Source organism: Peromyscus maniculatus, chromosome X, assembly GCF_049852395.1.
Source record: "Peromyscus maniculatus bairdii isolate BWxNUB_F1_BW_parent chromosome X, HU_Pman_BW_mat_3.1, whole genome shotgun sequence".
NCBI classification, from domain to species: Eukaryota; Metazoa; Chordata; class Mammalia; order Rodentia; family Cricetidae; genus Peromyscus; species Peromyscus maniculatus.
The window spans coordinates 38,198,047-38,223,426 of record NC_134875.1 but is presented as its reverse complement, the minus strand read 5'-3'; the positions used below and the strand labels follow the sequence as shown (position 1 = coordinate 38,223,426).

Genomic DNA, 25,380 nt, shown 5'->3' with positions numbered 1-25,380 from the left:
AAGCCTGAGCCATAGACCAAACAGTTTGTAATTAATATCAAATCTCTAAAAGATGATTTTATAAAAACAGCTGCTGCCCGGGCGGGACTGGGCGGGATGGAGAAACTTCAGTCTACATGCTGGAGCATGTGAAGAAACCTGACCTGCAGACCCAAAGCTGCAGGATCTCCACAGTACAGGGCAACAACAGAATATCCAAGTAGTGTCCCAGTGAGGCCCAGCGTTGATAGTGCAGCAGAAACCAGAGGCCTTGAATCAAACCACTGACTCTTTGCAATGAACACTTGCACGTAAAGACATATGGACAAAGGGCTACACCACACTGCAGCTTCCATGATGAGATTTTTAATTTTTTTCCCTTTTTTTCTTTTCCCTTCTCTTAAATTTTGTTTTATTTGGGGGAGGGGGGTGTTGCAGGGGTGGAGGGTGGATGCAAAGGGACAGGGAATGAATGGGATCAAAATACACGATTCATTTGTTGTTTGAGACACTCTCACTTTATAGCTCAGGCTAGCCTAGACCCTACTATGTAGCCTAGGATGACCTCAAACTTATGTCAACCCTTGTGCCTTGACCTTCTGAGTGCTAGGATTGCAGGTGTGAAACACTGTGTCTACCTTCATTTTGTTTCTTTTTTGGTTGCTTCTTCTTCTTCTTCTTCTTCTTCTCCTCCTCCTCCTCCTCTTCTTCTTCTTCTTCTTCTTCTTCTTCTTCTCTCTCCCTCTCCCTCTCCCCCTCTCTCTCCCTCTCCCTCTCTTTTGGTTTTTCAAGACCGGATTTCTCGGTGAAATAGTCCTGGCTGTCCTGGATCTCCCTCTGGTGTGCTGCACCACCACCACCACCACCACCACCACCACCACCACCACCACCACCACCACCACCACCACCACCACCACCACCACCACCACCACCACCACCGCCCGGCTCATTTTGTTTCTTTCTTTCTTTTTTTTTTAAGATTTATTTATTTATTATGTATACAGCATATGTGACTGCAGGCCAGAAGAGGGCACCAGATCTCATTACAGATGGTTGTGAGCCACCATGTGGTTGCTGTGAATTGAACTCAGGACCTCTGGAAGAGCAGTCAGTGCTCTTAACCTCTGAGCCATCTCTTCAGCCCTCATTTTGTTTCTTATGGTAAAATGGTGAACCATGATCTGACCCCTCTTTTTGGTTGAAGCCTCTCCTTGCCTACTGAAGGCAGAAATTAATATCATTTATCCCCTTTCAAAATTCCCCACAAGTTAATTCAGTATCAAATGTTTAATTTCTCTAAAGCAACAGCTACTTAATAAAGTTAATAAACTCATTTCACTTGAGGCTGGAAGTTATAGCTGAGTGGCAGATTGCACATACAAGCAGGCTTGAGACCCTTGGTTCTGTCCCCAGTACCACAAATAAGTCAGTATCTGAATAAATAAATGTAGCTTCATACTTGAGTGAAGTCAAAATTTATTGACAGCGATACAAAACAAGCTAAGACCGAAAGCTGCCTTTGAACAGATATTGGTGTAGTTTCCTTCCTGGAGAGGGTATGTACTCAAGTCATCATACCTAAGATAAAACAAAGACTAGATTGTCAGCAACTAACCAAGGACTACACTTTACCTATTAATAGGGAGAAAATGCTAAAGGCAAAACGAGACATTTACAAATATTTTTTGATGCTAAGTTCACAGAAGTAAACAAAACAAGCTATAATTACAAAAACTTCAGACACAGGATATAGAATTAACGTGACTATTTAAATCTTTTCCATCAGCCATCATTTGCTCTATCCTCCACTCTACTTGTGCTACAATTACATGCTTGTTGCTTCTACACTACAGAGTCAACAGTTATCACCAACAATGCAAAACAGTTCGAGCCCAACAAGACTTAGTGTGCTTCTGCTCCACTCAACCTAAGCTGCTCCAAGCCAGGATTAAGAACCCCTGTTGATTTTAGCCCCTGCTCCTTTTCTGCTTGTATCATACAAAGGTAAGTCCTTACTTGACATTTTTTGCTTGCGATGCTCTTGCTACCCTCTTTTTCTGAGACATTAAAATTAACTTGTGAAAACTGCAAAAAACAATGAAATTGTACTTCCGATTCTGAGCCTGCAATCTTTTCCTGCTCAGACACACTACACTCCTCTGCAGTGCATCCCACCAGCACAGCGACTCCTTTTCTTGTTCTCTGTTCCTCTGCCCTGAAGGCACTTCTGGATAGCATAATACGTGCTCTTTGGCTGCCTGGACAGTCAGGACACCTATGGCCACTGGGACTTCTCACTCCTCTCCTCCTTCTTTTCTATGGCTAATACCACTTTCCTGCTTTTTGTCCACAGGTGAATCTCCAGGCTTGATGTTGTCATCAGAGGGACAGAGTCGATTTCGGCTTCGAGCTCCTGGTTGGTAAAGCTGCATTGCTGGACGATCCTGAAGCAAAAACAAAATATTCACGTTACAACACTGTTACTCCTCTTTAACGTGGCTGGTTTCAGAGCCCTAAATTATACATCCATATACTCCCAAACCAAGTCAAAGACCTGACTGAATGTGTGCTATGTAATAACTTCCCATTTCCTGTATCTGAAAAGCAACCATTTTTAAAGGAGGGATTGAAACTAGACCCTTGTGCATGGTAGGTAAGTGCTCCACCGAGCTGTATTTTCAGCCCTTTTTCTATTTATTCTGAGACAGACTATCACTAAGTTGCCCGGGCAGGCCTTGAACTTAGTATTTTCTTGCCTCAGCCTTCTGAGCAGGTAAGACTGCAGGCCATCAACACCAGCCATAGTTGCTGTCACTTCTTTATTTAAGACAGGGTTTCTCAAAAAAAAAAAAAAAGACAGGGTTTCTCTGTGTAGACTTGGCTGTCCTAGAACTCACTCTCTAGACCAGGCTGGCCTCAAACACAGAGAGCCACCTGTTTCTGCCTCCCAAGTACTGGGATTAAAGGCATTCGACACCATAGCCAACTTGCAGTCACTTAAGAATTACCTTACATGTCTGGTGTAATATTTTGAGAAATCTACTGCCTAGTTTTAAAATATTTTTATTAATTCTTTGAGAATTTCATACATGCATATAATGTATTTTCCTAGCTTTTAAAGCCATCTCAGGATTACCTAATTAACTCTTAATTTTTTTTTTTTTTTTTTTGGTTTTTCGAGACAGGGTTTCTCTGCGTAGCTTTGCGCCTTTCCTGCAACTCACTTGGTAGCCCAGGCTGGCCTCGAACTCACAGAGATCAACCTGCCTCTGCCTCCCGAGTGCTGGGATTAAAGGCGTGCACCACCACTGCCCAGCTAACTCTTAATTTTTTAAATGTCAAAACTACAACAATCAACGGTGCAGTAGTTAGAATGTAATTAGCCCCCATAAACTCATAGGGAGTGGCATTATTAGGAGGTGTAGCTTTGCTGGAGTGGGTATGGCCTTGTTGGAGGAAGTGTGTCACTGGGGGGGACAGGCTTTGAGGTGTCATATATGCTCAAGCCATGCCCAGTAAGACACTCAGTTCACTTCCTGTTGACTGCAGATCAAAGATGTAGAACTCTCAGCTTCTTCTCCAGCACCATGTCTGCCTGCACGCCACCATGTCCCACCATGGTGATAATGGACTGAACCTCTGAACTGTAAGCCATCCAATTACATGTACTATAAGAGTTGCAGTGGTCATGGTGTCTCTTCAGAGCAATAGAAACCCTACCTAATAAGACAAAGGGCTAAGCTGTAGCTCAGTAACAGATTCTTGCCTAATCTGTGCAAAGCCAGGGTTAGATCCCTGGCCCTGGGAGAAAAAAACTCTGGAGAAACCTCAACAATTACCTGCTTGTCATTCTCAACCAGTAAATTGCCCTTTTGGTGAGAGAGGGAGAACAGGGCCTAAGGTAGCCCAGACTGACCTTCAATTTGAAATCCTCCTAACTCAAACTTCTGAGTGCGGGGATTACAGACACAAGCCACCATGTCCCATGTAATAAATTCACTGTAAAATCCTACACTACCTAAAAATATGTTTAGGATGGGCTGGGGATTTAGCTCAGTGGCAGAGTGCTTGCCTAACAAGGTCTTGAGTTTGATCCCTAGCACAGCAATACATGTAATAGATATAGATATGGAATTCATTTAGAATGAAAACTTTGGCCAGTCAGATAGCCCAGTGGGTGACTTTGATCCCAGGGACCACAAAGAAAATGTAAAGAGCCAACTCCTGTATTGACTTGCACACATCGGTGTATATGCTTGTGTACACATACACATACACATACACACAAACACACACTAAATTTGAAAATAAAAAGCATGGAAATGTCCCTGAAAATTATGAGGTTAGACTCTATGTAAATTGCCACACTTTTTAAAAAGTGAATCTCACTGTGTTGTCCAGGCTGGTCTTGAACTCCTAGGGCTCCCATGATCTCCTTGCCTCAGCCTCCCCAGTAGTTGGGACTACAACTTTGCTACTGTACTTGGCTAAAAACATGTGCTCAAATCTAGGTACAACCCACCACCCGGAGCAGGTGGCACTTTAGAATCAGACTCCTCAGTAAGCCAACAAGATCATGGCCTTAGACCCTTAATTCAAGTCCTATGTTTGCTTTATGACTGTTTGACCCTAGAAATCTTGTAAACCATTTTAAGAATTTAGCAAGTGGTGGGCTGGGGATATGGCTCACACGATACAGTGCTTGTCTAGCATGCGTGAAGCCCTGGGTTCGATCAGAGCATAAACCAGGCAGAGTGATACAAGTGTATAATTGCAACACTTGGGAGGTAGAGGCAGGAAGATCAGAAGTTGGAGGTCATCCTTAGTTACATACTGAGTTTGGGGCCAGCCTGGGCTACAGGTCTCAAACAAAACAGTAAGAAAACCAAACCCACAAAAAAAAAAAGAATTGGGGTGTATGACTCAGTAGAACACAAGCTTTGCATGCGCAAACCTCTTATTCAAGGTCAAGGAGCTCCCTATCACCTCAAAGAAAATTCAACAATGTCAGGCGGTGGTGGCACACGCCTTTAATCCCAGCACTCGGGAGGCAGAGCCAGGCGGATCTCTGTGAGTTCGAGGCCAGCCTGGTCTACCAAGTGAGTTCCAGGAAAGGCGCAAAGCTACACAGAGAAACCCTGTCTCAAAAAACAAAAAAAAAAATCAACAAAAAATTATAGGCCTTCCTTACCCTTTCTTCCTGATTTATGAAAGCTAACCCCAAAGTGGTACTCTTCTTCTGTATGTGGTGCTGTGGATTGAACCCAGAGCCATGTACATGCCAGGCAAGTGCTCGAACACAAGCTATGTCCCCAGGCCTAAAGCACTATTCCTAATTAACTGTAGCAAAATATTTCACTGCTTTCACAAGATGAAATGTTCAAATACTTGAGACCCCTGCATAATATTTCAAAATATAGATAATGGGGCTTCTAGTGTGCAAAGCCACAATGAATTGAACACCAAGGATATAGAGCTGCTACTAGTAAGTTAGAATGCAATGAAGATGTCTAAAGCAGGCACTGTCTCCCATCTATAATGCCAGCAGTTGAGAGGGCAGGGCAAGAGGATCGCCTGGAGTTCTAGCCTGGCTGTCTTATGTAGCAAAACCCTGTCTCAAAAAACAAGGTGGGGTGCAGGATGTGGCTCAGTTAGTAGACTACTTGCTTAGCATGTACAAGGCTCTTGGTTTGATTCCCAGCACTCAAGAGGTGGTGGTAGGAAGATCAGAAGTTCAAAGTTATCCTCAGCTACATATTAAATTTGAGACCAGCCTAGACTACATGAGGTCACGTTATAAACAAATAAACAAAAAAAAAAAACAAGGGAGAAAGTATACAAATGAAGATTCCTAAGTCTATGTGTTCTTAAGGACTAAACAAGACACAATGATAACCCCTAGATACTGCTGGGACACCAATCTTTACTCTCAACATTGGTAAATAAAGGGAAATAAAGTGTTTATCTCCTTTTCTTGCATAATAAGCTAATGGTATTAATATTTCATGTTTTTTTTCACCCTTATTCTAAAACAAGGTCTCACTATATAGCCCAAGGTGGTCTCAATCTCACAATCCTCCTGCTTCAGCCTTTTGAGGGCTAGGATTACAGGCATGCATCATCATACCTGGCTTTTTCAACTTATAAAAACTTATGTTTATTTGGGTATACACATGATCATATGAAGGTCAGAGGAATAACCTGTAGGAGTTGATTCTTTCTTTCTACCATGTGGGTCCCAGGGATTGAATTTGGATTGTCTAGCTTGGCAGCAAGCACTTTAGCCACTAAACCATCTTGCTGGCCCCTTGTCAATCCTTTATCTTGAAAAGCTTTAAATCAACTAAAATATTTTATAAAATTAGTGCAGTGAATACCACATATCCGCCTCCTAGGATTCACCAAATAGTAACATTCTGTCACATTTTCCTTTTCTGTCTTTAATGTATGTGTACACATTCTTTTCACACATTATTTTCTTGCAGAATCATTTAAGAATATTTCAATATTTCAGCTTGCATTTTCAAGAATAAGGGCAGTTGTTATTGTTCAATCATGACATCTTTTTTTTTTTTGAGAGGGTCTATTAAGAAAAGATTTAAACCAAGCGGTGGTGGCGCATGCCTTTAATCCCAGAACTCCACTGGGGAGGCAGAGACAGGAGAATCTCTGTGAGTTCGAGGTCAGCCTGGTCTACAAAGCAAGTTCCAGGACAGGCTCCAAGGCTACACAGAGAAACCCGTCTTGAAAAAACCACACACACACACACACACACACACACACACACACACACACACACACACAAAACAAACAAACAAACAAAAAAAAAACACCAAAAAAGAAAAGAGGGCTGGAGAGATGGCTCAGAGGGAACACTGGCTGCTCTTCCAGAGGTTCTGAGTTCAGTTTCCAGCAACCACATGGTGGCTCACAACTATCTATAATGGGATCCAGTGCCCTCTTCTGACATGCAGTGATAAATGCAGACAGAATACTGTACACATGATAAATAAAATAATCTTTAAAAAAAAAGAAAGAAAAACATTTATTTAAAGATTTATTTATTTATTTATTTATTTATTTATTTATTTATTATGTCTAGTTTTTCTGTCTGCATATATTCCTACACACCAGAAGAGGGCACCAGATCTCATTATAGATGGTTTTGAGCCATTATGTGGTTGCTGGGAATTGAACTCAGGAGCTCTGGAAGAGCAGCCAGTGCTGTTAACCTCTGAGCCATCTCTCCGGCCAAGAAAAACATTTAAATACAGATTTAAGCATGTATGTTAACAAAGGGGGAGATAGCCGATGGTGGTGGCACATGCCTTTAATCCCAGCACTCAGGAGGCAGAGCCAGGCGGATCTCTGTGAGTTCAAGGCCAGCCTGGTCTACAGAGTGAGATCCAGGACAGGCACCAAAACACAGAGAAACCCTATCTCGGAAAAAAAAAAAAAGAAAAAAAAGAAAGAAGAGAGAGAGAGAGAGAGAGAGAGAGAGAGAGAGAGAGAGAAAGAAAGAAAGAAAGAAAGACACACACACATCATCATCATCATCTAAAAATAAGTCATTAGTGATAAAAAAGGAGGATGAAGAGGAGGGAAAGGGAGACATGTACGAGAAGGGGAAGAAGTACACATCCTCAAGTGGGCACAGGCTTCACAAGAGCCACTCAACCGTACACCATCCTAAAGCAGTGGTTCTCAACCTTCCTAATGCTGTGACCCTTTACTACAGTTCCTCATGTGGTGGTGACCCCCAGCCATAAAATTATTTTCATTGCTACCTCATAACTGTCATTTTGCTACTGTTATGAATCATAATGTAAGTATTTTTTGGAGATAGAGATTTGCCAAAGGGTCATGACCTACAGGTTGAGAACTGTTGTCCTAAAACAATGGAAACCCACATTCAGCACAGGTGCACATCTGTAATTTTAGCACACTGGAGTCTTAAGCAAGATTGCCATGAGGTCAAGACCAGCCTATGTTACACAGCAAAACTCTGAGTCCTTATAAGTCAACCAACAACAAAATAGGATATCCAGGCAGCATATTCTTCCTAATGTGACATAAGGGGAAGGGAACCCAGCATCGCTTAAGAATATTCTTGCCCAAGACTGAGTGTGAGTATATTCGAAGTCACTAGATCAGGGCATATCAGGTGTTTTATTTATTTTGTTTTTCTTTTTGAGAGAGGGTCTCACTATGTAGCCTTAGCTGGCCTGAAACTCACTGTTTAGACCAGGCTAGCCTCAAATTTGTAAAGATCTACCTGCCTGTCAACCTGCTCCTGCCTCCTGAGTTCTAGGATTAAAGGTGTGGACCACCATACCCAGCCCTTTTAAAGATTCATTTTTGGCTGGCTGGTGGTGGTGGTGGTGGTGGTGGTGGTGGTGGTGGTGGTGGTGGTGGTGGTGGTGGTGGTGGTGGTGGTGGTGGTGGTGCACGCCTTTAATCCCAGCACTTGGGAGGCAGAGCCAGGCGGATCTCTGTGAGTTCGAGGCCAGCCTGGTCTACAGAGCAAGATCCAGGACAGACACCAAAACTACACAGAGAAACCCTGTCTTGAAAAAAAAATTACTGTTCATCATTTAAGGGCACTTGCTGCCAAGCTTGACAACCTGAGTTCAATCCCCAGAACCTACATGGTGTAAGGAGAGAGCTGACTCCCACAGATTGTCCTCTGACTGTTACTCATGCACTGAGACATATGTGTACTTGCACACACTCATGTACATGCACACACAAAATAAATTGTAACAAGAGGCTGGGTGGTGGCAGTGCATGCCTTTAATCCCAGCACTCGAGAGGCAGAGGCAAGAGGATCTCTGTGAGTTCGAGGCCAGCCTGGTCTACAGAGTGAGTTCCAGGAAAGGTGCAAAGCTACACAGAGAAACCCTGTCTCGAAAACAAACAAAAAATTAACAAAAGAAAATGAAAATTCCACAATAGGGACTGGGGATGAAGCTCACTGGCAGAAAGCTTGCAAGGCCCTGGGTTCAGTACCTAGTTAGGGTGGGGAGAGTGCATTCGTTTGCATTTATACTTGTAAGAATGGGGGAAGCAATCCTCATAAAAAAACTGAAAAGCAGCACCTTGTTCCTTATGCGGTCTCTCTTAACCACTTCCTCTTTCCTTTCAGTTTTTTCTGAGGTGCATATTGATTCTGTATTCTCACTCTTCTTTCCTTTATCTCGAAGTGCTTCTTTCTCTCGCTTCAGCTCCTCTTCCTTTCGTTTGAAAGCTTTCTCTTTCTCATAGCGCTCCTTCTGCTGCTGCCTCCGCCGTTCTTCCTCCTGCCGCTTCAGCCGCTCTCTTTCTCGGATCATGCGCTCCTGATCTCTTTCATAATCCCGCTCCCTGTCTCTGTAGTCTCTGAAATTCTCCTCCTCAGGTCTGCATGGAAAACAAACGAGAGACCTGGAAACACAGCTCGGCTCACAGGGTACTTTACCTAATGATGTATGAAATGCCCGGGGCTCAGGTCCCAGCACCATGGGCTGGCCTCAAACACCTGCACCCCGTCGGAAAACCAGACCAGAACCAAGAAAGGAGCCTGAGACTGAACCTTCAAGCATCCTACAACAGCAAATGCAGAAACACTGTGATCCTACCTTGGCCACCCTAGGGTGCACTGCTACAGCTGAGGAAAAAGTAGTAGTTTTAGAAAAACAAGCAAAACCGGAAGTCAGGGCTGGAGAGCTGGCTCACCAGTTAAGAACCTATTGCTTTTGCAGAAAACCCAGGTTTGGTTGCCAGCACCCACACCAGGAGCTCACAACCACCTGTAACTCCAGCCACAGGGCACTTGCACACATGTGCACATAGACACACACTAGACACATGTACATAACTGAAAATAATATAAATAAATCTTTAAAAAAGGACAACCAAAGGTCAGTCACCTAGATGAAGACACTAGAATATTTGAAGCCTTTCCTTCTCCTCCCTCCACCCATATAAAGCAATTCACCTTTTTTTTCTTTTTTCTTTTGACAAGGTCTTACCACGTAATCTAGGCTGGCCTTCAAACTAGCAATCCTCCTACCTCAGCCTCCTGGGGGTTATTACAGGTGAGTACACCAGTCCAACCAGCAAATCATTTAACTCCATGCAGATAAAGTGCATGGCGTCTCCATCAGTGGCTAGTGATGAAACGTGCCTAAGAGCCCTCAATCGTTGACTGACCTCTTCGGCTTTTCATCCCTCAGTTCCACGACATCAGAACGCTTGGGCAGAGTACAACTTTGCCCACTGGCTCTTTCTTCATTCACATTCTCTTTGTCCATTTTCTTGGCTTTGTCTCTTTTATCAAGTTCTTTTTCATCTCCTTTTTCTGGTTTCTTGAGCAGCTTTTAAAGAGAAAAATTTTATTTTGGTAAATGGGGCATTGCCTTCTGAGTCTATCAAAAATCCCACAATATATTAAATATTTTAACTTTAGACAACAGAAGGCCCCTTATCTTTGCCATTATTCTCAAACTTCCAGACAAACAACTAGTATACAACAGTAATTTACTAAAAGGATGCTAGTAGTGTGAAAATATCATTCCTTCCACGGGAAGTGGTTTCATCATCCTGTGGCAATGGGATCAAGACTCCTTTGGTTTTAAATGGACTCTTTTGAAGGGGTTTTGAGACAGGTTCTCACTATGTAGCCCAGGATAGCCAGGAAATTACAATCTGCCTTTATCTGTCTCCCTAGTGCTAGTTAAAAGCGTGCACCATACCTGGCTACAGGTCAAACTTTTAAGTGAGTCAATTTTTTTGTTTTTGTTTTTCTTATGTGTACAAACTTGTAATGCCAAATACCTTGATCACCAAAGGAGAGACCCATTGTGGGAATGATTCTGCCTTAAGCCTGAGAATAACATATTTATGATGGTATAATCACATTATCACTAAAGATAAATAGCAGTAATTACTTGGCATTGGATTTTTACAATCCCAAAGCCTTATACAATAGAATGTTGAAATTCCATCTCTACTCAGTACCACATTTGCCACTCTCTCTGACATCACTGCTGTAAAGAGGTATCATAGATACCCCTGCTAGGTGTTGGATAGGCAGATTCTTAGGCAAAACAAAATATTGCAGTAAATGCATCATAAGAGGTTCATCTCAGGGAGAAGGCATCATGCAAGTCACCAAGCAAAAGGCAAATGAACCACAGGACTTAAGCATGAGCTACTTCAGCACACATAGCCACTACAAATGGGAATCCGAAATGGACACAAAGAAGGTCCCAAAGTACAATGAGGGCAGATGTGCAGGTTTCATTTGAAGTGTTCTTATTTCTCTAATGAACATCTACCTGTATTAGATACCAAGATGTTCATTCCTCTAATAAGAACATTAGAGAAGCTCTCCAGCATGGCTGGCTCTACCTTCTGTCTGTCTTGCTCATCATGAGGATGAGCAAGTCAAATAATTTGTGGCATGGTAGACAGAGACTCAGCTGGAAGGAACTAAGGTGGACCTTCCCCTGTATCAGCAGTGAGGAGTCCAAAGGAGACTCAGGAAACCCCAGCTCCCCAAACTGCTGTATTTCCAGAAAATAGAAGAAGGTGACCATGTTGTCATATCTGTGAGATACTCTCAGACTTTTTGAAGGTCTAGCTGTGAGTATGTCTCTGGGATGTTCACTGGAGCAAGGGCTGCCCAAGCCATTCCCTTGGGAAGGAAGCAGCAAGGCTGAGATCTTTCTACAGGTTTTCCTCTTCCTATATGCAGTGTAGCAATAAGCACCTGCTGATCACAGATTCCTGGATGCAAGACAGTAACTCGGGAATCACATGAGAGGGGAAAGCACTTAAAAGGCTGGGTATTAGTCAATACTCTTCCCTGCCAGTTAGGAGAGGCACATAAAAAGATGAGAAAGCACTATATAAACTGACTTTCCTCTGAACCTGCATTGCTAAGGCTTCTGGGTACACAGCAGAGCATCAGGGTCACTTGGGCACTCTCTCTTTTATTCTATCCTATTTTATTGAAGTAGGTGTTGGAACTGCAGGCCAGGCTGACTTCACACTAAACCCTTCTGCCTTAATGAATCACCATGCCTGGTTTGGGGTTTCCTTTTAAAGACATATGTCAAATAGCTCAGCTTTCACAAAGACCCAAGTATATCTGAAGGGGTTTCAACACGGAACACTACCACCACCACCAAAAGTTCTTATTAGCTAAGACCTGTGTGTACGACATGATACTAGGTGCTCTGTATCATGTACTTGATCCTTACATTTTTCTGATTCACAGCTTGTAACAGAAACCTGTGTACCTGAAGACAGTGGAAAACAAACAGATGAGGCAACTTCATGTATCATTTATGAAAGAAAAGCTGAATAAAACCCCATATTCATGCAAGCCAAGCCTAAGTCCAGAAACTGAGAGACTAGCAACCCACATAGCAAACATTATTAGTGACTTGAACAAAACAGATCTGCAATGAAGGACCATAGCATTGGGTAAACTACTGAATCCTTCTAAGTCATTTTAAGCTTAAAACTTAATACTATTAATATAATGGGAAATCTTTTTGATACCCACCCCCAAAAGTGCAAAAACAAAACAAAACTTGCAACAACACAAGGCTCATGCATAAACAGATACATGCAGTTTTCAGTGACATGCAGTCTGTTTCCATTATTTTCATACCTTAATCTTTGGTTCGTCCTTTATTTTTTCCCTTTCTGGAACTCTCTCTATCTTCTTTAGCTTTTCTATATCTTTTCTTTTTCGTTTCTCCTCTTCTTTCCATTTTCTTCTCTCTTCTTCTCTTTGTCTTTTCCTTTCTATTTCTCGTCTCCTTCTTTCTTCCCTCTTTTCTTCTCTCATTCTCTACAAATACCAACACAATCCTTCCAATTACATAGTTACCACAAAACTCCCACTAGCCACAAAGGCATTATGGGTACCTGCTAACCCATCTGACTTCTTCCCTACTTTTTTTTTTTTTTTTTTTTTTTTTTTGGTTTTTTGAGACAGGGTTTCTCTGTGTTGTTTTGGTGCCTGTCCTGGATCTCGCTCTGTAGACCAGGCTGGTCTTGAACTCACAGAGATCCTCCTGGCTCTGCCTCCTGAGTGCTGGGACTAAAAGCGTGCACGGCCGCCCGGCTTCTTTCCTACTTTCTACAACATCCTAATACCCATCCTCTGGAGAATCAAGACTGGGACCTGTTCCCACGATTTCCTTTGTACATTCCCGAGGCTTTCAGGGTATCACAAATGTCTCTGGGACAACAAAGCTCTCTCCAGGTCTGCAGGGTAAGCCCCTAGGCCCACCACCACCATGAAGATGGCCAAAGAAGCTAGATCTTCAAGGGCTAACTGTGAGAAAACAGCTACTTCTCCTGTAGGATCCTAAGGTTCTCAAATGCTTATACACTGTGAACTAATAAAGAACCAGGAAAACTACAAAAATGAACACTCACCTGCTTGTTCTTCAGGAAGCTCAAAAGTGGGGTTGTCCTTTTAGCTATAAAGCATAAGCAGATTATTAATAATGCTTATCAAGCCCAGAAAGCATTTGGCTTTCAGTCATCCCCTGCTACCCACTCAAGATGGAGAAATTACACCCCTTACAAAATCTACCACTGTATTAATCCAAATAAGTTGTATAGTATTCTATTTCAAAATGCAGGCTTAAAATACATTTTTCAAAAGTGAATATAACTGGGTGTGGTGGCACACACCTGTGGAGGCAAGAGGATCAGGAGCTGAGACTATCTTTGGCTATATGGTTACATAGTTTGTGGCCAGCCTGGGATATATAAGACCCTCTCAAAAAAAAAAAAAAAAAAGACAGAAAAAAAGTGAATAAACTCTCATTGAAATACTGAAAGGAGGCCTGGAGAGATGGCTCAGCGGTGAAGAACACTAGCTGTTCTTCCAGAGGTCCTGAGTTCAATTCCCAGCAACCACATGGTGGCTCACAACCATCCATAATGAGATCTGGTGCCTCTTCTGGCCTATATGCATAATAAATAAATAAATCTTAAAAAAAAGACAATGAAATACTGAACAGTCTGGTTGGAGAGATGGCTCAGCAGTTAAGAGGACTCTTCTAAAGGTCCTGAGTTCAGTTCCCAGCACCCACATGGCAGCTCACAATCTGATACCCTCTTCTGGTCTCCAGGCATACATGCAGACAAAGCATCTGTATACATAAAAAATAAATCTTAAAAAAGAAATGCTGAGGGCGGTGGTGGCACACACCTTTAATCCCAGCACTCGGGAGGCAGAGGCAGGTGGATCTCTGTGAGTTCGAGGCCAGCCTGGTCTACAGAGCGAGTTCCAGGACAGGCTCCAAAGCTAAACAGAGAAACCTTGTCTCAAAAAAAAAAAAACACTGAAAGTTTTTATGAGTAATTTATAACTGGTAAGACACAAATAAGTACATTCTTATTATATAGGAGCATAAGTTTGTTCAATTGGAAAGAAACTGAGGGCAGGGGTTTGTGCTACAAACATCTAATCATCCTGATACCCTATTTCTACTTCTTGGAATTTATTCTAAGGAAGCTACCAGAAATGTGCTTATTCTACATATTTACTATTAGAAATCAATCTTTAGAATTCTATTTAAGGGGGCTGCAGAGACCGCTCAGTGGTTACTGCTACTGCAGAAGACCTGAGTCCAGCTCTCAGGAGCCACATCAGAATTCCAGCCTTAGGCAATCTGAAGCCTCCTGCATCTTCAGGCACCCACGCCCCTGTGCGCACACCCACCCCACATAAACATTCACAAAGGAAAAGTTGGCTGGACGTGGTGACACACTAGGAAGACAGAGGCAGGAGGGTCTCTCTGATCTCTGTGAGGTCAGCATGGTCTGGAGTTCCAGGACAGCCAGGGCCACAGAGAGATCCTGTCTCAAAACAACAAACAAACAAAATAAAAATTTAAAAAATGAATTTAAATTCGTTTTTCAACATGCTGAACCATATTAGCCTTGATGGCATCCTTTTGAACACTTATTTTTTTTTTAAACTTTCTTTTTGTTTGTTTAGAGACAGGGTCTAATATGGCTTAGCCTGCTCTGGAACTCACTAAGTAACCAAGGATGGTCTTTTTTTTTTTTTTCAAGACAGGGTTTCTCTGTGTAACAGCCCTGGATGTCCTAGAACTCACTCTATAGTCTAGGTTCACTCTATAGTCTAGGTTGGCCTCAAACCTGGAGATCCGCCTGTCTCTGCCCCCTAAGTACTGGGATTAAAGCTGTGCGACACTACTGCCCAGCTCTCCAAGGATGGTCTTAACCTCTGATTCCTCTTCTTCTACCCCACCCCCAACTGTTGGGATTCTAAGGGTATGCCACCATTACCGTTTCTTGTTTCGTCTCTGTTTTACTTTTTTTGAGACAGCCTCCTGCTCACTAAATTACCCAACTGGCCATGAACAAACTGTAGCCCAGGCAGGCCTATAGAGCTAGGATTATGGATAAATATATGGATAAATTTATGGGGTAAATTCCTAGGAGTGGAAATTCTGGGTCAAACACTATGTCAGTAGTTAGAATTGGCTGCTTAGAACCAACATCTAAGCTAAAATTTTTCAGATTTTCAATTTTATAATAATGAACTTCACTTTTTTAGATTACCAGGTCAATTTTTAGGAATAAGAATTTACTGCTAGGAGACACCAATTCTTCTTCCAAGGTTTACCATCGGCTAGGCATTCCGTAACAAGCTTTCAGCTTCGCATGCTTGTATCCCAGCTGTGCGACACTGAGAGGGCCACCAGAACCTTGTCTCCCGGGTGCAGTGTCCCGATCCTGTGAGGTAGCTATTAACTGTGCATTCCACGAGACGCAGTCTCAGAGAAGGGAGGGACTTCAAGATCACAGAGCAGCCAGGTCAGGCGGGACGACACAGACTTAGGGAGGCTGATGAAAAAGCCACTGGCCAAAATCCTTTTCCTCCTTACCTATTAATTCTCGATTCTTGGCTTCTATTTCCTCCAGCAATGTCTCTGGAGTAGATGTCATTTTTTCATTGTCTGTGGCATAACTCTCCAAAAATTTCCTGTATTCTGGATCTAAATGATTATTTAAGGAACCAGAAAACAGAGACTTGAACCAACAAATAAGAAATATTATGTAGGACAGGTATTTATCTAAGAAGATACTTTTCTACTAAATGGAAGACTTAAAAAACAAAAACAAACAGAACACTCATACACGCTAGATGACTAGGGCTATCTTGGGACTCAAATTATTGATACCCACCGTGGGAGTCTGGTGTAACAGAGTAGTCAGGAGAAATGAGAGACCATACATTAGAACACACTGACGAGAGGTGGAACACTGCTCCAGGCCTGGGATGGCAGCTCAGTTTTAGAGCACTTGCTAGGTCTGGGTGAGGCACTAGGTTTGAGCCCCAGAATCTCAGGAGAAAAAGAAAATCTAAGGCTCCTATGAACCCAGAGCCACACTTATAGGAGAAATGGGAATTATAGAGTATTCATTAACAGCATGTAAGCAATCTGTGCATGGCACACCCCACTTTATGAAAACTCAACATAGGAAAGTGTGGTGTTCCAAAAAGATAAACTAGAGGCCAAGTCCTAGACATGGCTTTGGAGACTGTGGTGATTCCTGGAATTCTCTCCTACATACCTCTGTCCTAAGAAAGGGAAATAAATATACCTGAGTCATTATATTGCTTGCTTTTCCACATTTAAAATCTGCAATATCATCAATAAAAAGCTATGTACTCGGCCGGGTGGTGGTGGCACGCGCCTTTAATCCCAGCACTCGGGAGGCAGAGCCAGGCGGATCTCTGTGAGTTCCAGGCCAGCCTGGGCTACTCCAGGAAAGGCGCAAAGCTACACAGAGAAACCCTGTCTCGAAAAACCAAAAAAAAAAAAAAAAAAAAAAAAAAAAAAAGCTGTGTACTCGAGTCTCTGCTGTTTTATAAAGTACTTGTTATAATAACAAATGACAAAAATTCAACAAAGGTGATTCTAAAAAATCAATCTGATATAAAAAATATTGTGGCTGGTGGTTGGATAGATGGCTAAGTGGTTAAGAACACTGGCTGCTCTTTCAGAGGATCCAGGTTCCATTCCCAAAACCCAGTGGTGGCTCACAACCTTCTGTCATGCCAATTCTAGGGGAATTCAACACCTTCTTCTAGCCTCTGAGAGCACCACCTATGCCCGTGATATACATGCAGGCAAAACACCCAAACATATCAAAAATAAAATTAGGGGCTGGAGAGATGGCTCAGTGGTGAAGAGCACTGACTGCTCTTCCAGAGGACCTGAGGTCAATTCCCAGCAACCACATGGTGGTTCACAGCCACTTGTAATGAGATCTGGTGCCCTCTTCTGGACTGCAGGGATACATGCAGGTGGAATAGTGTGTACATGATAAATAAATCTTAAAAAAAAAAAAGTAAAATAAAAAAAATACTGGGGCTAAACCCTTATCCAATACAACAAGAGTTATACAACAGTTAGCCAACATAATGTTACCAAAATCTCAAAATCTGGAGTTGGTTTTGCCTTACATGGAAATTATGCCAGTTTGCCATTCCTATATTTCTGTTTAGCTTAATAACTGTATGTATTGTTAACTGCATATTCAAAGCTTAGATTAGACTGGCAATTTCAGTTGCTTTATATGAAGTTACTTGGAGATAAAAAGTTTTTAAAAAAAAATGTTTTTCCCCCTTGGGTGGGGGTGTCTGTCAAGATGGTTCAGGGGTAAAGACATTTGCTGCCAAACCTGATGACCCGAGTTCAATCCCCAGGACCCAAATGGTAGAAGGGAAGAACCAACTCCTAAAAACTGTCTTCTAAACTCTATACTTATGTATTCCCTCCCATCCCCATTATATACATCAATATTTTTTAAAGTTTTGGGCGGCTGGAAAGATGGCTCAGTAGTTAAGAGCATTGACTGCTCTTTCAGAGACCTGGGTTTAATTCTAAGCACCCACATAGTGGCTCATAGTCACCTACAATTCCAGTTGCAGGGGACCCAATGCCCTCTTCTGGCCTCTCCTTTCGCCAGGCACACAATTGGTATACAGACATACATGCAGATAAAATACCCATATACATAAAATAAAAATAAATCAATCTCAAAAACTTTTTACAATATTTTCAACCATAGGTCAAACCTTGTTTTAGAAAGATAATGGAAACTAAAAGTTAAATCACAGCAATGGTAGGAGGCTGCAAGTTAATGTCATTTAAAAATTGATTTTTTTCTTATCATCTCCTAATCAACAGACTCAGAACGATTTACTGCTCAGTGATCAAGACTAGATTGCTTAGTGGTGGAGGAATTAAATGCCACTAGCCAAAGAGAATAGAAACACTGTGGAAAATCCACACCCACTCTAACAAGTCAGCAAAGCTTCCATAGGCATAAGATTTCTCATTAACTTTATTCATATGTTTTCTATTTAACATATTGGAGTCTAACTCACAAAAGCATCATGCAAAAGGAATAAAAAAAAAGCCAATAACTGGAGCTATACTGTACCATCATCAATAGTCCCAACTTTTGTATCTCTTTTCTTAATCTTCTTTTTTGCAGCTTTTTGAAAAGGTGCAAATTCTACGATAGCATGATATTCCTGACCTGTGCAGGGAAAAAAAATGCCATCCTTGCTTTAATAAAGAAGATGTCAAAAGTGGGTACAAGCAAATCAGCCTACTGTTTTCTCGACCTCCTTAAATGGCAGCAGTCATTTGAATAGTCTCCCAAATGCCAAACCCCTTACTAGATTAACACAACTATAGAATCAACACTGAAAACACGAGTAACGACAGCAAGCTGGGTGTGGTGGTATGTACCTACAGTCTCAACCATTGGGAAGACTGAGGCAGGAAGACTGCATGAGCCCAAGGGTTTCAGGCCAGCCTGGGCGACACACACAGAGCCTATCTCAATCAACAACAACAACAAATAAAAGACATGGCATAGAAGTAAATGTTCACTGAAATTCAGCTTGTAAAATGTGGTATTTTGATATGTTAAAAGAAAATCTACCAATTAATTTTCATTACAAAATATTTTAGAGCATGGCATAGTGGCTTGGTGTCTATAACCTTAGCATTAGGAAATTTTTTAAAAAAATATTTTAGTATTTATTTTATTTTTTTAAGATTTATTTATTTATTATGTATACAGAAGAAGGTGCCAGATCTCATTACAGATGGTTGTGAGCCACCATGTGGGTGCTGGGGATTGAACTCAGGACCTCTGGAAGAGCAGTCAGTGCTCTTAACCTATGAGCCATCTCTCCAGGCCAGCATTAGGAAAATTAAAACAAGAGGGTCATTGAGTTCAAAGCCAGCCTGGGCTGCTTAGCAAGCTCTGGTCCCAAAATCCTAACTAAACTAACAAATATTAGAAATCTCTTAAATAAGCAAATATTAAAAAAATGCTTTGGAAATAGAACACCTCACATAACCACAGCCAGCCTCAAACTTTCTTTGCAGCTGACACTGTCTTAAACCCCTGATCCTCCTGTCCCCACCTCCTCCCAAACTCTGGGATTAAAGGGATACAATGCCCAGCTACATGAGGTAAATCTAGAGACAGTAGCTCAGTACAGTAGCACATCCCTGTAATCCCAGTACTCAAGAGCAAGACTGCCATGAGTTTGAGGCCAGCATGGGATACAGAGTGAGACCCTGTCTGGGGATGGGGAGATACTAATGGTTTGGAGCTAGTTGTGGGGGTGACAGCTAATAAGTATGGGGTTTCTCATTGGGATGATGATCACAGTCTAAAATTAGATCGTGGTGATGGTTATACAACTCTGTGAATATATGAAAAAACCCACTGAACTGCATGCTTTAAAAGGGTATATTTTATGGTGTGTGAAATATATCTTCATAAAGCTATTATTTTCAGTAAGGTACCAATATGAGTTTGACAGATGTTATTAACTCCATTATGGCAATCATTTCACAGTATATACACACATCAAGTTATCACATTGTACAACAGACTGGTATAAATTTGTCAATTTTACCTCACTAAAACAAAAGAAAAACATGTTTAAAGTTAGGTATGGTGGTACATACCTATAATCCCAGCACTCAGAAAACAGAGATAGAAAGATTGCCACAAGTTCAGGCCAGCCTGTCTACCCAGACTGTTTCAAAAGGTAAAACAAAGTAAAACAAAAATAAAAAGACTACACATTGCACAAATTAAATGATTCTGTTGATGCGAAATGCCCAGAGTAGGGAAATCCACAGAGACAAAGTAGATTAGTTGGCTGCCAGGGCTGAGGCAGAGAGTAGAAGACTGCTAAGAGAGATGGGGTTCTTTGGAGATAATGAAAACATTCCAGACTTAGAAGTGATGGCTGTAGAACTTGGCGAATATACTAAACCCTACTAAATTTGCACATAAAGATGGTGAATTTTATGATGCATGAATTATATTTCAATTGAAAAAGAAAACTGACTGTTAAAAAAAAAAGATATACCAGAGCCGGGCAGTGGTGGCGCACGCCTTTAATCCCAGCACTCGGGAAGCAGAGCCAGGTGGATCGCTGTGAGTTCGAGGCCAGCCTGGGCTACCAAGTGAGCTCCAGGAAAGGCGCAAAACTACGCAGAGAAACCCTGTCTCGAAAAACCAAAAAAAAAAAAAAAAAAAAAGATATACCAGATCATTCCCACTGAACAATGTCATACAAGGTACAAAATATTATCTTCTCAAACAAATGAACAAATTTAATTAGTGAAATTAAAAAAATACTATCTTATCTTCAGTGGCATATAGACACAAACTAGAATAAAATAAGAACAGGAGTTGGGTTGGGTGGCACATACTTGTAATTCTAGTATTTAGGAGATGAAGGCAGGAGGATGAAGAATTCAAAGCTACCCTAGGCTACATGGAACCCTGTCTAAACAAGAACAAATCATGAAAGATGGCTATGAAAATCCTAATGAGGGCTGAAGAGATGGCTCAGAGATAAAAAGCACTGGCTGCTCTTCTAGAGGTCCTGAATTCAATTGCCAGCAACCACATGGTGGCTCACAACTACCTATAATGAGATTTGGTGCCCTCTTCTGGCGAGCAGGTATACATGCAGGCAGAACACTGGACACATAATAAATAAATATTTTTAAAAAAAGAAAATCCCAATGAATGCAAAATCAGACTAGGTGAATAACTACTATGTATTTGAGGAGTAGAAGAGATAAAAACCAAGAGTGAAGCTCAATGGGAGATAGACTGGGGAAAAAAACAAACAAAAACAAAAGCAGAACCAAGGCAAGGAAATGGAGGGCTACAACTAGCAGGATGCATTTGGAATTTTTGTTTCCTAACTATCAACTTAAATCATTTCAAAAGGGGTAATTTTAAGTTTGGGATGTAGTTCACTGATAGAGACAAGGCCTAGTAATGTGAGAGACCCTAAGTTTAATCCTACGAACGAACATACACACACACACACACACACACACACACACACACACACACACACACACTGAATTTCATGGCAATCAGGCTGAAGTATACAGAAATAGAAACATAGAAACCCCTGTAAAGAGACAGTGGTTGTCCATACATTGGCTGATGACGACACAGAATGTAAAGTATAGATAAGTCTTAGTGAAGAATACACTTTACGGGCTGGAGAGATGGCTCAGTGATTAAGAGAACTTCTTGCTCTTAGATCTGGATTCAATTCCCAGCATCGACATGGCAGTTCACAACCATCTATAACTCTACAGTTCCAAGGGATCAGATGCCCTGGTCTGGCCTCTGTGGGCACCAGGCATAAATATGGTACACAGACATACACACAGGCAAAACTCATACACATAAAATATTTTTTTAAAAATATACACAATGTTACTAAAAAAAAAAAAAAAAGCCCACAATGGGCTGGTGAGAGGGCTCAATGGGTAATAAGCGCACTGGCCACCAAGGCTGATGACCTGAGTTTAATTCCCAGGACCCTCATGGTGGAATGAGAGAACATGTGTGCCATAGCCTGCAGACACACAAAATTTAAAAACATATGTAATAAAATTGTTTAAGAAATTAATAAGTTGAGGGGCTGGAGGGATGGCCCAGCGGTTAAGAGCACTGACTGCTCTTCCAGCGGACCTGGGTTCAATTCCCAGCAACCACATGGTGGCTCACTACCATCTGTAATGAGATCTGGTGCCCTCTTCTGGCCTGCAGGCATACATGCAGGCAGAACACTGTATACGTAACAAATAAATAAATCTTTAAAAAAAGATTTAAAAAAAAAGAAATTAAGAAGTTGGTAAGACTCGGGTTGGGGATTTAGCTTAGTGGTAGAGTGCTTGCCTAGCAAGCTCAAGGCCCTGGGTTCGATCCTCAGCTCTGGAAAAAAAATGTGGTGGTGCATGCCTTTAATCCCAGCACTCGGGAGGCAGAGCCAGAGGATCTCTGTGAGTTCGAGGCCAGCCTGGTCTACAGGATCTACAGAGTGACATCCAGGACAGGCACAAAAACTACACAGAAAAACCAAAAAATAAAATAAATAAAATAAAAAAATAAAAGTAAAATTAAAAAAAAAAGAAGTTGATAAGACTTAAAACTTGTACCAAATGTAAAGGATAAAGAAAATGAAAATATTACAACTTGGACCCCTGTACTAAGTGAGAAATCATTGCTATCTACTAGAATAAAAATGCTGGTCAGGAAAAACAGCTAATTTGGGAAAACTGATCCAAGTTAAGCATGGAAGAGCATAACACAGAGCAGCTTTAGCGAGTGAGAGGCCCTTACTTTACCCTGTGTGCACACAAGTTGGATAAACAGTTATCAAGCCTTCAGCTTTTATCGGCATATACCACAACAAGAATTTAATATACGAAAACCTGAAGTAATTGAGATAATAAAACTAGACAAGAAACCCTATTTTCATTATCTATGATTATAAAACCAAATCAAAGTTGGCAAATGCCAACTTGGATACATTCTGGCTAAATATTGCAAGTAGCAGATAGCAAATAAAAAGTGAGATTAGAGTGAAGTCAGAAATTTGTCTTTGTTATAAATTGTGTATCCTGGATACCAAGAGTTTGTGCGTTTTGCTGGTGCTGAGGATCACACCCAGGGCCTCACACATAATCAATCACTGCATTACATCTTCAGCTTGGGAGATCAAATCTGATGTTTTAGCTATACACAGCTTTGTGAGAAAGATAAACAGTATTCTAACTGAGGACTATTGACATAAAGAATATTCATTAATATCTTTGAAGCAGAAAGTCAACATTTAAAACAAGTTTAAAGTGTCACATAAGGAGAAATCAGTGGTAATTTCATTTACTGGATCAAACTAAAGAAATAATAAGTTAATAAAAATATTTGAGGATTATAAAAATCCTTTAAATGTGCACATTTCATCTCAAAGGAGCTTAGAAAAAGTACCTACATAGGCATGGCGAAAGCATCGTTTTGTATACTGCTATCCCCCTCTCTCCTTACCTCCCTTCCTCTCCCTGACCCTCTCTCTTTCCAGTCATTCTATGTAGCCCAGAATGGTCTCAAACTTGTAGTCATCTTCCTGCCTCTGTCACTAGAGTGTTGTCAATACGCATGTTGTTATCACAAGTGGCTGCACACATTCTCTTAAATGTAAAACTGGCAAACTCCCCTAAATCTTATAAAGACTCACCTTTATTGTCAAGAAATACATAGCCATCAAATCGGTCCCTGAATAAAAGAATGTCTTCTTGGTTTTTAAAGTTGATATATGCTCTGGCATACATATGAGGATACAGACTGTAGAGGAGGAAAGCAATTATGTAAATATGGTTGCAGATGACTGGCTGAATTGCAAACATGTATGTATTAAAGAAATTAAATAGCTCAAAAACGAAAAGGACTAGGATAAAAAGAATGGAAGACTGTTTTCCACCCCCGTTTTTTAAATATATATATTTTTTTACCTAGTATCATTAGAAAAAAACTCAAAATAATCATGATCAGGCATAGGTTGAAGATGCTCCTGAAGCTGCTCCTTGGTCAAAGTGGGAGGTAATCTTCGAATTACCACCTTAGGAAATGAATGGGGAAAATAAAATCAGTACACATCAACTTTCTGGTATACCCAAGTCATGGCTCTTGATGATCGGCTTTAAAATACAAAGGCACTTATAAAAACACTGAAAATATTCTTCTGCAGCTCAACGCGGGTTTATAAAAACTCTCAGAAATGACAACTGACTGGTGCAACCTGACAATGTCAGGTTCTGCTCTCAAATGGCAACCCTGCAGTTTAAAACCCTTTTAAAAAACAAAACAAAAAACAACAAAACGGATCTATTGGTAAACAGGTAGACAAATGCTGGTCTTTCGTGGATGTCGTATCAGTCGTATCTCTCACACATCTAACAGGCGCTGAAAGAACCCCCTCCCCATTCGGCTTAACATATGTAAAACATTACCCCCACCGCCCTCATCTGTTTGTCCCTCCAGGTCATCAATTCCCTTAACGTACTTCCCCAACTCGCCTCCATTAACACTTACACCACAATTACTCTCACTCCTCACCCGTGGTGTCGCAAGGACTATTTAGCAGTTCAGCCCAATTAAAGTTCCCCTATCTTTACTGCCGCTCCCCTCTCCCATGGCCACCCCACAGTCGGAGCTCTAACTTAAACCCTTCTCATCTGGGAGCCCTCCTTTTCCCTCACCCCCCACTTCGGGGGCTTGACCAGAACCCGCTAATCCTATTTCCACCGGTGCGTGAGACAGAGCGAAGCAATTTTCATTCAGTTAGAAACAGAAGAGAAACCCGGGAGAGAAAGAGAACAGCCCCGTTCCCAGCCACCCTCCCCAAACCGTGTACTCGTCCCGCCCTCTCTCGGGCCACCAGCCCATAGGCACCTTGCTCAAAGCTTCTTTCTTCTCCCTGTTGCGATCTTGCTTATCTTCTCCTTTGGCGCCTTCGGCAGTAGCTCCAAGGCTACTGCCTGTGGCACCCTGAGGCGTTAACAGGGTCACTCGCTTCTCCTTAGGCCTGTGATCTTTCTCTTCCTTCATGGCCACGGTTACGCTCCTTTGAGCCGTGGCTCAGCTGCAATGCCTTGACGCCGGGCACCTACGACTCGCGGGCAGAAGCCTCAGGAGCTCCGCCCCTAACAAATGCCCCTAGTGATAAGCAGAACCCGGCGTTCCATTGGGCTCTCTGAGATCTCGCGAGAGTTCAGGGCACCCAGCTTCACTCCGGGTTAAGGTTTTAACACCTGGTCTTTACTTCCCGCCTGCCTAATCCCCGCGCTGCCCAATCCCCTAGCGGCCCAGATTCCCTCGGGGCCCGCCCCTTCGCGCGTCATTAGCAACTCCGCCATCTTGTCTAGAAGCGACTCTTTCCTGGACTACAACTCCCTACATGCAAAGCAGCTGCCCGCCTGGGATTAGAACGTGGGA

General features: G+C 41.9%; 1 protein-coding gene across 2 annotated transcripts; it reads right to left on the bottom strand.

Moving 5' to 3' along the window:
* Positions 1-1,438: 1,438 nt before the first annotated feature.
* Positions 1,439-25,096, bottom strand: Upf3b (UPF3B regulator of nonsense mediated mRNA decay). Of its 2 annotated transcripts, XM_006993600.4 has the most exons (11): positions 24,838-25,096; positions 23,898-24,004; positions 23,624-23,730; positions 18,478-18,576; positions 15,909-16,019; positions 13,417-13,460; positions 12,641-12,823; positions 12,225-12,263; positions 10,171-10,334; positions 9,078-9,378; positions 1,439-2,423 (listed from the first exon to the last, which is right to left on the bottom strand). In XM_006993600.4, the coding sequence occupies exons 1-11, from the start codon at positions 24,991-24,993 to the stop codon at positions 2,274-2,276; spliced, it is 1,461 nt and encodes a 486-aa protein (XP_006993662.1). In that variant the 5' UTR covers positions 24,994-25,096; the 3' UTR covers positions 1,439-2,273. The 2 variants fall into 2 exon arrangements, with proteins under 2 accessions (XP_006993662.1, XP_006993663.1); XM_006993601.4 differs by lacking the exon at positions 12,225-12,263 and having other exon boundaries at positions 24,838-25,095.
* Positions 25,097-25,380: the final 284 nt, after the last annotated feature.